The following is a 14439-nucleotide window of genomic DNA, read 5'->3' as shown; positions in this document are numbered from 1 at the left end:
AAACTGAAAAAGAACAAGGCAATCATCCAAACCAAACAAACTGAAAAAGAATAAGGTAATCATTCAAACCAAACAAAACTGAATAGAACAAGGCTATCATAACAAGGTATCATTCAAACCAAACAAAGCTAAGAACAATGTGATCATTCAACCAAGGATCCATAGTGCATGTCGATAAAGGAAAAAAAAAAAAAAAAAAAAAAAAAAAATGAAAGGAAAGCTACACTATACAATACCTACAGTCATGTAGGATAATGTAAGCGTTGTTTTTTTTTGTGTGTTTATTATTATTTTTATTTTTTATTTTTATTTTTTTCCCCTTATTTTTCCCTTTGCGTCCCTTTTGTCAGTGCTCATATAACATCATAGTTCTGTTTTTAAAGACTTTTTTTAATTGAAATGTGTTTTTACATTGCTTTATTTCATTATGGAGAGAGTTCCAGAGTTTTACTCCCACCACTGATGTACACATTTGTTTTGATGTTGTTCGTGCAAGCTGATGCTTAAAGTGCCCTTTCCTTCTTCCTTCTTTTTCTATTAAAGTGAAATTTTTTTGTAGATTTGTTGGTAGCTCTTGACTACTAGCCCTGAACATAACCAATAATGTCTGCTGCTCAACTAGTTCATAAAATTTGTAAAGTCCTGAGCTAATAAATAATCCATTTGTGTGCTCTCTATAACCTGTTTTGTGTATGATTCTGATCGCTCTCTTCTGAAGGAGGTACAGTGGCTTTGTGTTACTCTTATATGTACTACCCCATATTTCCACACAATAATTGATATAAGGCAGTACAAGTGCACAATACAGTGTACGCATTGCTTTATAATCTAATACATCTTTTACCTTATTTAATATAAATATACTTTTAGCCATCTTTTTTCTAACATGTGAGATATGCGATTTCCAACTAATATTATCATCTAAAATCACTCCCAAAAATCTAATCTCAGAGACTTTTTCAATGCTTGTTCCAGCTATTGACAGTACAATATTTTCAGGCTTTTTTCTCTTACTAAAAATCATGAACTTAGTTTTTTTCAAATTCAATGATAATTTGTTAACGTCAAACCATTTTTTGAGTTTGACCATTTCCTGTTCCATACTCTTTAGTAATTCATTTAAGTCATGTCCAGAGCTGTAAAAGTTGGTATCGTCAGCAAATAATACAAAATTGAGTAATTTTGACACATCACAGATATCATTTATGTATAAAATAAATAGTTTCGGTCCCAGAACAGACCCTTGTGGAATTCCACACTTAATACTCATATTTTCAGATGTATTAGCAGCATATTGTACATATTGTTGTCTGTTATTCAAGTAGCTATTTAACCAATCTAAAACTATTCCTCTCACACCGTATGAATGTAATTTGGATAAAAGGATAGAGTGATCGATTGTGTCAAACGCTTTCTTAAGGTCTATAAACACCCCTACTGTGTATTTCTTACTATCGGTGGCTGTTGTTATGTCCTCAATTATGTTCATCACAGCAGAGGCAGTAGATCTGTTTGAACGAAATCCATACTGGCTCTCGCTCAACAACTTGTTTTTTTCAATAAAATGGTCTAATTTTTGTACAAATATTTTTTCAAGCACCTTAGAGAATTGGGACAGAAGTGATACCGGTCTGTAATTAGTAAACATGTGCTTATCCCCATCTTTAAAGAGTGGAATAACCTTTGCTACCTTCATTCTATCTGGGAAGGTCCCTGTATTGAAAGAGAGATTGAAGATATAGCAGAGAGGCTCAATGATGCAGTCAATTGTCTTTTTTACAATTATCATATCTAACCCATCATCGTCTGTTGATGTTTTGTTCTTTAATTTATTTACAATTGTTATAATTTCATTTTCACTGACTTCTCCCAAAAACATTGACTTAAGTACTCTGCCTCCACCTCCCAACCCATTCTGAAATGACCCATCATCATGTTTTTCTATATTTTCTGCTAGTTTTGGACCTACGTTTACAAAAAATGAGTTAAACTCATTTGCCACTTCGTCCATATTTTTTATTATCTTTTCTTCTTTTACAAAGTGGTTTGGCGGGCTGATAGGTCCCGGTGTGCTTCCCATCACCTTTTTCAATATGTTCCATGTTCCTTTGATATTGGCTTTATTTTTTTCTAACAAGTTACTATAATAGTCTTTTTTGGCTTGTCTCATTATTGTTGTCAACCTGTTTTTATAAACCTTATATTTAATTTCTGCTGCATTTGTCCTAGATTTTAAAAATACCTTGTAAAGTCTATTTTTCTTTTTACATGCATTCTGTAGTCCCCTTGTGATCCAAGGAGTTTCACTGTAATTGTCCTTTTGTTTATATAGCATATTTGGGCAATGTTTTTCATACAGTGATAAATATATATTTAAAAAAGCTTCATATGCATCATTTACCTCTCCTACATATACCTCCATCCAATCCCTTACAAGAAGGTCGCTTCTAAACATGTCAATTGTCGCTTCGGTTCTTAATCTTTTCCTTACATATTTGTGGGCTGTTTCTTCTCTCTTCCTGTTGACTTGACAGTCCCCCTCATTGATTTGGCACTCATAAGTAAAAAATACAGGTAGATGGTCGCTGATATCATTAACTACCAATCCACTCTTGATTTTGTTTTTTTCTACAACATTTATAAAGATATGATCAATCAGTGTGGCGCACGTTGTTGTTATTCGACTTGGTTTGGTGATCAACGGATATAATCCTTTACTATACAGTATCTCTAGATATTCGCTTGTTGATGTATTTCTAGGAGCGCTCAGCAAATCAATATTTAGATCCCCACACATGACATATGTTTTCTTTTCATTTAGATGGCACAGTATTTCTTCAAGTTTATCATTAAATTCATCTACTCTGGACCTCGGTGCCCTATATACACACGTAACGATGACATTTCTCTTCCTTTCCATCTCAATCTCCACAGTTATACATTCAAGCAAATCATCAATAACCATCGTCATACGTTCTACTGCTTTGCATTTCAAGTCACGGTGGACAAGCAGGGCCACGCCCCCTCCCCTTTTATTTATTCTATTACTGTGATGCAGCTCATAATTATCGATGGAGAAGTCGATACCTCTCTCCTCATCTATCCATGTTTCTGTCAGAGCTATTATTTTGAATTTACTTTTCAAGTTACTCAGATACTCTTTGATTTTATTAAAATTTGCATATGCGCTTCTACAGTTGAAGTGTATTAGAGAAAAGTTATTGTCTAGACTAACACTATCATTAAGCTGTTCCTCTGTATAGTAATCACACAAGGAATTAATTGAGTTGAACAGATGTTTATCTGGGTCAACTTGACATTCAAAGTCATGCAATTTGTAATCTATATATTCAGATCCTGACGGATGATTTTCAGTTGTCTCAGCCATTATGGGTTGATGTTATATTGCCAGTGCACAGTAATAGAATAATTGATATGCTCATAATATAATAAATATACTCATGACATAATAAATATGCTGATGTTATATTCCCAATGCTAAACTCATGACATAATAAATATGCTGATGTTATATTCCCAAAGCTAAACATGATCATAGTTGTCATATAGAAATAGCATGACGTCATAGTATAGTATATAAATATAATGATTGATATAGTATAGGCATAGTATTTGTGGTTGTAGGATGGCATCATGGTGGTTAACATGGATGTACTGTAGTTGTGCCACTCATACCTTCCCAGGCTGCGGTCCCCCCTTAGCCTGATTACTTGGATCCAGTGTCCATGTCCATGCCCATAAGTCCCCAATCCCGCACCGTCCACGGTATACCCTATCGGATTCTTCCACACCCTCACGACCACCGAATGACATCTCCTGTGTAGATTGACGTTAGTGTTCATATTTCCATACGAGGAGCATAACTCCACGGTGCACATTACACACGCATACTCACACAGCACAGCCACATTCATACCGGTATATACACACTCACTCCAGACACACAAACGCAAAAATAGCAGCATAAATGAGTAAAAATAACAAGTCCAAAACAGTTCCAGCGTCCAGTACAAAATATGTTCCAGTCCAGAAAAGAGCATCGGACCTGCATGACTCAGTATGTTAAACGGCCGACAGATCACGCACCAGTGAGGTGTGGAGAGAAATGTGTCCCAAAAACAGTTCACAAAAATCTGTGACTCAGCTTGGCAAAAAACGCATAGGCCTACTAAAAAAACGTTCAAAAAAGTTATTGACACAGAGGAACCAGTGTGAAAGCATTCGTGCAGCTCGTGTCCATGGGGCTTTGTAAAAAATAAAGTTAGCCTACCGTCTTGTTCAGAGAGGATCCATGCTAGAAACACCAAAATATTGGGAGATGGTAAAAAGGGAGAGATTGAAAGTAGCAGTGCTAATCCCCTCTTCTGCTCACAGTCACACCACTGAGCCCAGGCAAACCAGACAGACGGAGACATAGTCATTTATAAGGGTCGAGGTCTTTTAACTCGCGTATCATGATCACCTTCTCTGCTTCACCATTCAACTTAATGAGCACCTTACAATCTCTGGTCCACGTAGCTTTAATCTTGTCGTCCTTTCGCAGTATGCGTGCCTCTTTGGCTATTTCGGCGTTCTTTGATGTGAGATGTTCATTGATGTACACGTTGGTTCCTTTGAGCAACTTTCCCTGCCTTAGCAGGTTCGTTTTATGTTTGCGATTCACGAACCTCATGATGATGGCGGGTTTGAGCGTTCGGTCCTTTCTCGGAAGAAGGTGACAAGCTGAGATGTTGTTCTTGTCGAAATTAATGTTCATGCTGTTCAGGAAGTTAGCAACCTGGGATTCCAGCGATAGCTGTTCTTCCTCGCTGGGTTCCCCATTGTTCCCCGCCGCGGCAGCTGCAGCATAAGACCTCGGTTTCACATCAATTCCGCTGATTATCACATCTTCCTTCCTTGTAAAAAGCTCCAGGTCCTGGACTCTTTTCTCCTGTTCATGGACTATCTTTTCGAGCTTCTCCAGACTGTCCACCTTTGTTTGTAGTGTTTTTATCGTTAGGGAGCTCTCTTCAATCTTTTTCCTGAGCCCCTGCACCTCGGTTAAGAGGTCCACGAGTTGGTTTTGTTTGGTCGATATTTCGCGGACTTCTCTCGCCAAACTCTCCAGCGTTTTGTTTATTTCTCTAATGTTCTTCTCCATCCTGTTTTTTCAGTTTAAAGAGTGGTTAAAAGGGTAGTTTTACTAACAAATAGAGCAGCCGAGAGGCTGCTAATCTCAGGGCGCCGCCATCTTCCCCCCTTTCACAGTTAATTTTACTCATTTTCATTAATTACTAGTTTCTATGTAACTGTTTTTATATTGTTTTACTTCCTTTTTTATTCAAGAAAATGTTTTTAATTTATTTATCTTATTTTATTGTATTATTTTTTTTAAAAAGGACCTTATCTTCACCATACCTGGTTGCCCAAATTAGGCATAATAATGTGTTAATTCCACGACTGTATATATCAGTATCGGTTGATATCGGTATCGGTTGATATCGGTTTCGGTAATTAAAGAGTTGGACAATATCGGATATCGGCAAAAAGCCATTATCGGACATCCCTAGTATATCTATCTATCTATTTATATATCTATCTATCTATCTATCTATCTATCTATCTATCTATCTATCTATCTCCTCATATGACCAAGTCGAGGTGACCAAGTCGAGTGTGTGTGTGTGTGGCATGTACTATGGTGTGTCCAAACTTTTGGCCAGTACTATATATATATATATATATATATATATATATATATATATATATATATATATATATATATATATATATATATATATATATACTGTATACATATATATATACTGTATACATATATATATATATATATATATATATATATATATATATATATATATATATATATATATATATATATATATATATATATACTGTATACATATATATATACTGTATACATATATATATATATATATATATATATATATATATATATATATATATATATATATATATATATATATATATATATATATATATATATATGTGTCATGGTCATGGTCATTAGATACATAATATATATATATATGTATATACAGTGGGGCAAAAAAGTATTTAGTCAGCCACCCATTGACAATCAATGGGTGGCTGACTAAATACTTTTTTGCCCCACTGTATATGTATATATATATATATATATATATATATATATATATATATATATATATATATATATGTGTGTCATGGTCATGGTCATTAGATATATAATGTATGTGTGTATATACGTGTTGCATGTGTGTATATATGTGTTGCATATGTGTGTGTGTATATATATATATATATATATATATATATATATATATATATATATATATATATATATATATTTATATATATATATATATATATATATATATATATATATATATATATATATATATATATATATATATATATATATATGTATGTATGTGTGTGTGTGGACATATATACATTATATATAATATGTATATTATTATTATATCTATATAATAAATGTGTTCTTAACATGTGAAAGGTGTTTAAAAAAAATACAAGCATGTTTAACACATAGAGATTCCCTTCTTTTTTGAAGACAATAATATAAGTTGTTGTATATTACATTATTCTGATGACTTGCATTGGTTGGAATCAGACAGGATTCACAGTAGTCGCTGCAAAGTTCCACAACTTCGAATTTACATTGTGGAGGGAAAAAAGTCCTCTCCTCTTTCCAATACCACATAAAAGGGGTTAGTTTTTAGCTTCTTATTTGTCCATCTTACATAATCCTTTTTATACACTTTACAAGAAATACATTGGAGTTAACTTTGGGGCTTGCTAGCTTGTATGCGCTTTTATTTGAAAATGTGCGGTCGATCTTTACACTTTTGTCAGCCGGTACGAAGAGGGAGTCTGTAAAAATAAAAAGTGCTTGTCGCGTTCATGCCGGTCATTTTTTTTCTTCATACTGAGCTCGCAGCAGCCAGCGTCATTTCCCATAATCCTCGGGTGCCGTGAATGTCAGTCAAGTGACGAAAGTGAAGAGTGATGATCAGTAATTTTTAGGTCTATTTATTTTAATGCCTCGCCATCGACTGACAAACCCTCCGCAATCGACCGGTAGCTAGCGATCAACCTAATGGGCACCGACATCTGATAGTCAGTTGCCTTTCCTTAAAATAATAAATATCACATTAATACTACACTTATATACTAGACTACACTTGTACTATTATGTACTTAATTACCAGATGCAGTTAGTGATCCTTTGCACCACTGATTCCAGTTGCTCAAGAATATGCATAAGAAAAATATAAAAACTTAAAGGCCTACTGAAATGAATTTTTTTTATTTAAACGGGGATAGCAGATCTATTCTATGTGTCATACTTGATCATTTCGCGATATTGCCATATTTTTGCTGAAAGGATTTAGTATAGAACAACGACGATAAAGATTGCAACTTTTGGTATCTGATAAAAAAAAGGCTTGCACCTACCGGAAGTAGCGTGACGTAGTCAGTTGAACATATACGCAAAGTTCCCTATTGTTTACAATGATGGCCGCATGAAGTGAGAGAGATTCGGACCGAGAAAGCGACAATTTCCCCATTAATTTGAGCGAGGATGAAAGATTTGTGGATGAGTAAAGTGCAAGTGAAGGACTAGTGGGGAGTTGAAGCTATTCAGATAGGGAAGATGCTGTGAGAGCCGAGGGTGACCTGATATTCAGCTGGGAATGACTACAACAGTAAATAAACACAAGACATATATATACTCTATTAGCCACAACACAACCAGGCTTATATTTAATATGCCACAAATTAATCCTGCATAAAAACACCTGCGTGTTTGTTATGCTAGCTCCTAGCTCCTCTGCTAGCTCCTAGCTCCATAGAACACGCCAATACAATTCAAACACCTGATCAACACACACAATCACTCAGCCCAAAAGACAGTTTACCTAACCCAAGGTTCATAAAGCTTATATATTTTTAAAAAGTTACGTACGTGACGCGCACATACGGTCAAGTTATCGAATGTTTAGCAGCCAAGGCTGCATACTCACGGTACCTGATATTCAGCTGGGAATGACTACAACAGTAAATAAACACAAGACATATATATACTCTATTAGCCACAACACAACCAGGCTTATATTTAATATGCCACAAATTAATCCTGCATAATAACACCTGCGTGTTTGTTATGCTAGCTCCTAGCTCCTCTGCTAGCTCCTAGCTCCATAGAACACGCCAATACAATTCAAACACCTGATCAACACACACAATCACTCAGCCCAAAAGACCGTTCACCTAACCCAAGGTTCATAAAGCTTATATATTTTGAAAAAGTTACGTACGTGACGCGCACTTACGGTACGGTACGTGTTATGCTAGCTCCTAGCTCCTCTGCTAGCTCCTAGCTCCATAGAACACGCCAATACAATTCAAACACATGATCAACACACACAATCACTCAGCCCAAAAGACCGTTCACCTAACCCAAGGTTCATAAAGCTTATATATTTTAAAAAAGTTACGTACATACGCAAAAAAAAGCCAAAGCTGCATACTCACAGTAGCACGTCTGCGTCTTTGTCATCCAAATCAAAGTAATCCTGGTAAGAGTCTGTGTTGTCCCAGTTCCCTACAGGCGTCTGTGTATCCAAATCAAAAGTCCTCCTGGTTAGAGTCTCTGTTATCCGAGTTCTTCCATCTTGACTGCATCTTTCGGGAATGTAAACAAAGAAGCGCCGGCTGTGTACTGTTGTGGCTGACTACGTTCGAAAAATACGTCCATTTCGCACCGACAACTTTCTTCTTTGCTTGCTTGGCTTCCTTCTCCATAATGCAATGAACATGATTGAAACAGATTCACGAACACAGATGTCCAGAATACTGTGGAATTATGAAATGAAAACAGAGCTTTTTCCTATCGGCTTCAATGTGGAAGGCATACCCGTGTTCGCCGGGCTACGTCACGCGCATACGTCATCCGCAGAGGCGTTTCGAACCGGAAGTTTAGCGGCAAATTTAAAATGTCACTTTATAAGTTAACCCGGCCATATTGGCATGTGTTATAATGTTAAGATTTCATCATTGATATATAAACTATCAGACTGCGTGGTCGGTAGTAGTGGGTTTCAGTAGGCCTTTAAAGTAAGCAGAGAAACCAAACAAAAACGTCCAGATACATTGACTGTCTCATCCTTCTGACCTCTGGTGTCTTCTGCAGTCGACATTTATGTTTTGCATTACAGGACTTTTTTCTTGAAATTTGTAACTCTTACAAAAGAAATACACCAAAAGAAAAATCTCCATTGCAGAGGATGTTGTTATACTGTAAAATAAAAATGTATGAAATTGTGTGGGTCCTCGTCATTCAATGGGCTGGCAGTCACCTGTTGTTTGCTCTATAAGGTTGCCAGAATGACAATGCCTTGCGCGTCAATTACTGTACAGTTTACATACGCTTTTAATTACACTACGAGGTGGCATTGGCTTCTCAGAGAGAAATGCTTCTCAATAAGAGTGCCATCTGTTTGTGCCATGTTGTGGCCTACTGAACGCGTTCACAGAGATAGCGCACCTGGCAGCAATCCAGAACGAGACCTAACCCTGCCAGACATACAAGCTCATTTACAACATGTACTGTAGTCATGGTGGCTATGCAGCACCTCGCGAGCCTGACCCACAATGTAGGAATACTGTGAGTTAATAGTCTTGTCCTTGTTTTGTATAACCATTAACTTGTCCTTCATTCGTATGCATTAAGAAGCTGAGTAGTATTTCACACTTTGACAATTAAATGGTAAATGGGTTATACTTGTATAGCGCTTCAAAGCACTTTGACACTGTATCCACATTCACCCATTCACACACACATTCACACATTGATGGCAAGGCCCTAACCACAACTCGGGCCGTAACTAGGATTTGACAAATACCGAGGTCAAAAATTGGTTGTCCAAGAGAAACTTTAAAAAGCTGAAATTTATGGGTATCCCAGCACCATATAAATAATAAAAGCTTCCATTAAGGTAGAACTATCACATGCAATATTATTTAACATATTTGACAATAAATGATAAATGGGTTATACTTGAATAGCGTTTTTCTACCTTCAAGGTACTCAAAGCGCTTTGACAGTATTTCCACATTCATCCATTCACACACACATTCACACACTGATGGCGGGAGCTGCCATGCAAGGCGCTAACCAGCAGCCATCAGGAGCAAGGGTGAAGTGTCTTGCCCAAGGACACAACGGACATGACTGGGATGGTAGAAGGTGGGGATTGAACCCCAGTAACCAGCAACCCTCCAATTGCTGGCACGGCCACTCTACCAACTTCGCCACGCCGCCCCTTTCATCATGATTTTGTAACAGTCCACTTTTTAATGATAATGGTATGTTGACAGCACATTTCTTATATGATAATATTTAAAGTAAAAATGGTCTTCATTGCGTTATGTTGTTGGAGTAGCAGCGGGCTGTGCTTGACCAAAGATTGTATATTAAGACAATTATCTACCACAGGATGTTGTACAGCGCACACAATGTGCCACACAAAGTACATTTGCAGTCAGTTATATCATCTTCTTCTTGTCACTTTAAAAAACGTGACCTCAGTGTCCTATTTTCCCTTTGCCTTAACCTTGGGAAAGTTTTTTAATGTGGTGAAACCATCAGACCAAGTGCAATACAAACTCAGTTGAGGGGACGATGATTGTCTGACAGTTTCTTCTCAAATGACTGACCTTCTCATGGATTTCCTGTGTGGATTGCGCATCGCAGAAAGCCACCGTCGCAACATCTTTCAGAACGGGCATCTCTATGGTGCAGTCGCGCCCATCCAGCAAAGCCACCAGGGGGCGTGGGTGCATGGGCCCGTTCATGATCGGTGGCCTGATGCCTGTAAACATTTAAATAAGAACAGGTTCAGGTTAGTTATCTTTAAAGGCACGCTAGAATCCTCCATAGTCCTATAACTAGGGTTATCTTTCCACAAAGGATTTTTATAGTTTAATATGATTCGTCAGAATTTACCTATTGTCGACGAACAATCATCAAAACATTCTTTATATGATAGCATATATGCTATACGATGTATGCTAGCAAGAGCGCAGCTAATGGGGATCTGCCCAAATAAACAATCTCATATCCAATATTTTCCACTCAAAAATGCTTAAATACTAATATTAAAAAAATAAATAAGGCAGAGATTGGATAATTTAGTGCAGTCCTCAGATCAGCGCCAGCGCCGAAGAAGATGATCAAACCTGACTATCTATAGCAGGCCTGGGCAATTATTTTGACTCGGGGGCCACATTTAGAGAAAAAAATGTGTCTGGGGGCTGGTATATCTATTTTTAGGAACACTAATACAAAACCTCACAATAATGTCTGATTGAATGCTAAAAACGTTATGACAGACCGCCTTAAAAAACGTAATGGAATTTTAAATTGTTCTACGAACGATAAAACACTGAATATTGACAAAATATAAACATCACACCCCCTTTCGATCGACATATTTTACAATCAAGTGAAACGCAACAAAAATGCAACAAACAGTGAAATATGAACACAAAGGGTACAAAATAAACCCACCGACAATCTGATATATCTGATATATCACTAAGCTTTAGAACTTTGTTGTGAAAATCTCCTTCCGCGTCTGTAGAATCGCTTCCCGCCCACACTGCTTGGTGCCTCGTCTGAGCTGCTGTGACGTAGATTACCATAGCAACTAATTAGAGGACCATAGTAACTAATTAGATTACCATTGTAACTAATTACATTACCATAGTAACTGGTATATCATCCCAAAGCGCAGATTCCAACCATTGAAATACTTTGTATAGTTGAAGACTTACGGTCATTAGAAAACATCACTGCACATAATAATGGCAGCTACACTTTCCATCTTAAAGATCTAAAAAAATTATTTGGGAATGTCCGGCAGGCCAGATTGAAAAACTCAACAGGCCGCATGTGGCCCCCGAGCCTTAATTTGCCCAGGTCTGATCTAGAGGAATTTAAAACTGTAACAAAGTTTCCGTAGGTGAACGAGCGTAAAGATCATAATGGAAGAATAATTACCAGAGGGGAGCATTGAGTGACGCTTCCTGCCTGAGCTAACAGGTTGAAGCTCCACACTAGCTGGTGGCATGCTGGGCTTCATGCCCGACAGGAAGCTTCGGTCTGGCAGCGGTGCGTTTAGTTAAGCCCCGCGTGCCCCATCTCGGAACATCCTCTCAACACACCTGCTGTACGCCGAGGGCTTCGGGGTACTAATCTTGCCTACCTTCCACCAAGAGGGGTTCAATGTCTGATGATTCTATTGCGAGGTTGATGGTTCAATCCGACTGAACTGAACTTGGGAACTGGTGTTGTAAATGTCCCCTCATTTTTTAAAGCACTCATTGGTGATATCAGACCTCAACATTTGACAAAGATAACAGTGGTCCTCTCTTCATCTTTGACGAGAGCGGTGATCATCAGTCGGAATCAAATTTAGTCATTTTCTCTTACTTTGCCAGATCAACTCTGGTGCCGAGAAGACAATCAGAGCTTACTATCGAAAGGAATTAAAAGTTGTAACAAAGTTTCCGTAGATGAACCAGCGGAAGAAAGATCATTACCGTTGCCCCAGGGGAGCGGTGGCTTCCTCCCTGAGCTAACTTGGGTAGTAATTTTCCCTTACTTCGTCATCTCATTGTTGTACCAGCGGACCTCATTAGTTATTTGAAATGTTAAGAACACAGTGAGAGACCATGATTTGGCAATCGGAAGGGGAGAAGGATGGAGATTGAGATTTATAACTATTTTCTAATGGTTTTGCTTCTGTGTTTAGCATACTGGTGACCCCAGTAATCATCTGCCTTTGCGTTTCCACTGGAAATATTCCTTTATCCTCTCAAATGTCCTTCCCGTGGAGTCACTAATTGTTCCTGTTGTATGAGCGCACATGTCCCCAAAGTAGCCAAATTGTTAAAGCAGTCTTTTTCAAATCTCCATTCTGACATCGCTCTAATGTCCTTAGCACCAAATATTTAAAAGTACCAGTCTTGTTGTAATTTGGGCATTTTAGGGAAATGGTGCCTCTTTTCACACTTGTGGTGGAGTATGCCTAAGAATCCTCTTCCTGTTGCACTAAGATTATTTGAGTTGATAATTGATATTTAACTGTAAAGACTTGCACCTGGGAATAGGTTGATTGGCAACACTAAATTGGCCCTAGTGTGTGAATGTGAGTGTGAATGTTGTCTGTCTATCTGTGTTGGCCCTGTGATGAGGTGGCGACTTGTCCAGGGTGTACCCCGCCTTCCGCCCGATTGTAGCTGAGATAGGCTCCAGCGCCCCCCCGCGACCCCGAAGGGAATAAGCGGTAGAAAATGGATGGATGGATGTTATTATGCATTAGTGGGAGGAAACTGATGTGTAATAAATCTGTTTTTTTCCTGTCAAGTGAAAATGGACTAACATGTAATATAAACTCTAGAGATCGTATACTTATCTAAACTAACCATTGATATTCTCTATAGTTATTGCTGTTGATATAGTTTGCCAGGTTGCAAGCAGGATAAGTCATGGTAATGATGATGGCATGTATTTGTAATCCAGCACTGTACAGTATTTGGGATTTTACTTATATTGTCAAGTTGTGTCTGACTTAGTTAAACGACTGCCTTGCTCATAGTGAAGCGCAATCTCACTCTGGGTCAAGTTCTCATCAGCAACATCAGATTCCAGCATGAGACATGATCCAAAGAAGCCGCTCCACGGTGCAGAAAGGTCATTAAAATGACTTTTTTTTTTTCTCGTGTCCGCAGTCTCTTATGCGTCCTGGTAAAACATTAGCTTTCTGTAATAGGTTTTTCCTGCAGGCCACTGCATTTACACGTCAATAAAGGACCAATGGAGCATGGCTAAGAACCGCACATTCAGCATGAGGAGAAGGTACTTGAGTGTTGACTGATCCATCCCACACTCTGTTTTAATCCTGAGCAGCAAATTGTCTGAGGATAGAATTTATCTGGACTGCAGGTTTTAGGCAAATATACTTGAGGGAAAACTAGGGCTGACATGTAAGATAAAAGGGCACCGTGTTCAGTGTGATGTTTTGTGAGAAGAAAAAAAGAGATTCCAAGCTGTTGTAAGGCTCCATTTGGTTAGCGTGAGAGAGGAAATAGCTGTCATTCCAGCAGCAAGCGTGACCCTGGGACAACCAGCACCACTAACAGCTGAGTGCACTAAAAAAAACTAAAAAAAACACTATCCTCTCTGTAAACACAACAACCCTAATTACGCAAAATGTTGTTGTACTTGTGCAATAACAATAAAGATCCATCACTATCATTAATGCAACCTACATTCGCTTTCTGTCTAATTAAACAGATAAACACTGATTATTTTCTTATTCCATTCAC

At 37.8% G+C, this 14439-nt stretch overlaps 1 protein-coding gene and 1 long non-coding RNA gene across 3 annotated transcripts in view; one reads left to right on the top strand and one right to left on the bottom strand.

Moving 5' to 3' along the window:
* LOC133645053 (uncharacterized) overlaps positions 1-14439 on the top strand; it is an 84023-nt gene that overhangs the window by 56343 nt on the left and 13241 nt on the right. The window lies entirely within an intron of this gene.
* The window catches only part of LOC133645048 (C-terminal binding protein 1), a 30173-nt gene that overhangs the window by 6316 nt on the left and 9418 nt on the right, over positions 1-14439 (bottom strand). The window contains exon 2 of the mRNA XM_062039838.1: positions 10765-10919. Coding sequence (XP_061895822.1) covers positions 10765-10919 — 155 coding nt within the window. The remainder of the gene's footprint in view (positions 1-10764; positions 10920-14439) is intronic.

Source organism: Entelurus aequoreus, linkage group LG28 (assembly GCF_033978785.1).
Source record: "Entelurus aequoreus isolate RoL-2023_Sb linkage group LG28, RoL_Eaeq_v1.1, whole genome shotgun sequence".
NCBI lineage: Eukaryota > Metazoa > Chordata > Actinopteri > Syngnathiformes > Syngnathidae > Entelurus > Entelurus aequoreus.
This window is presented reverse-complemented; position numbering and strand designations above follow the sequence as displayed.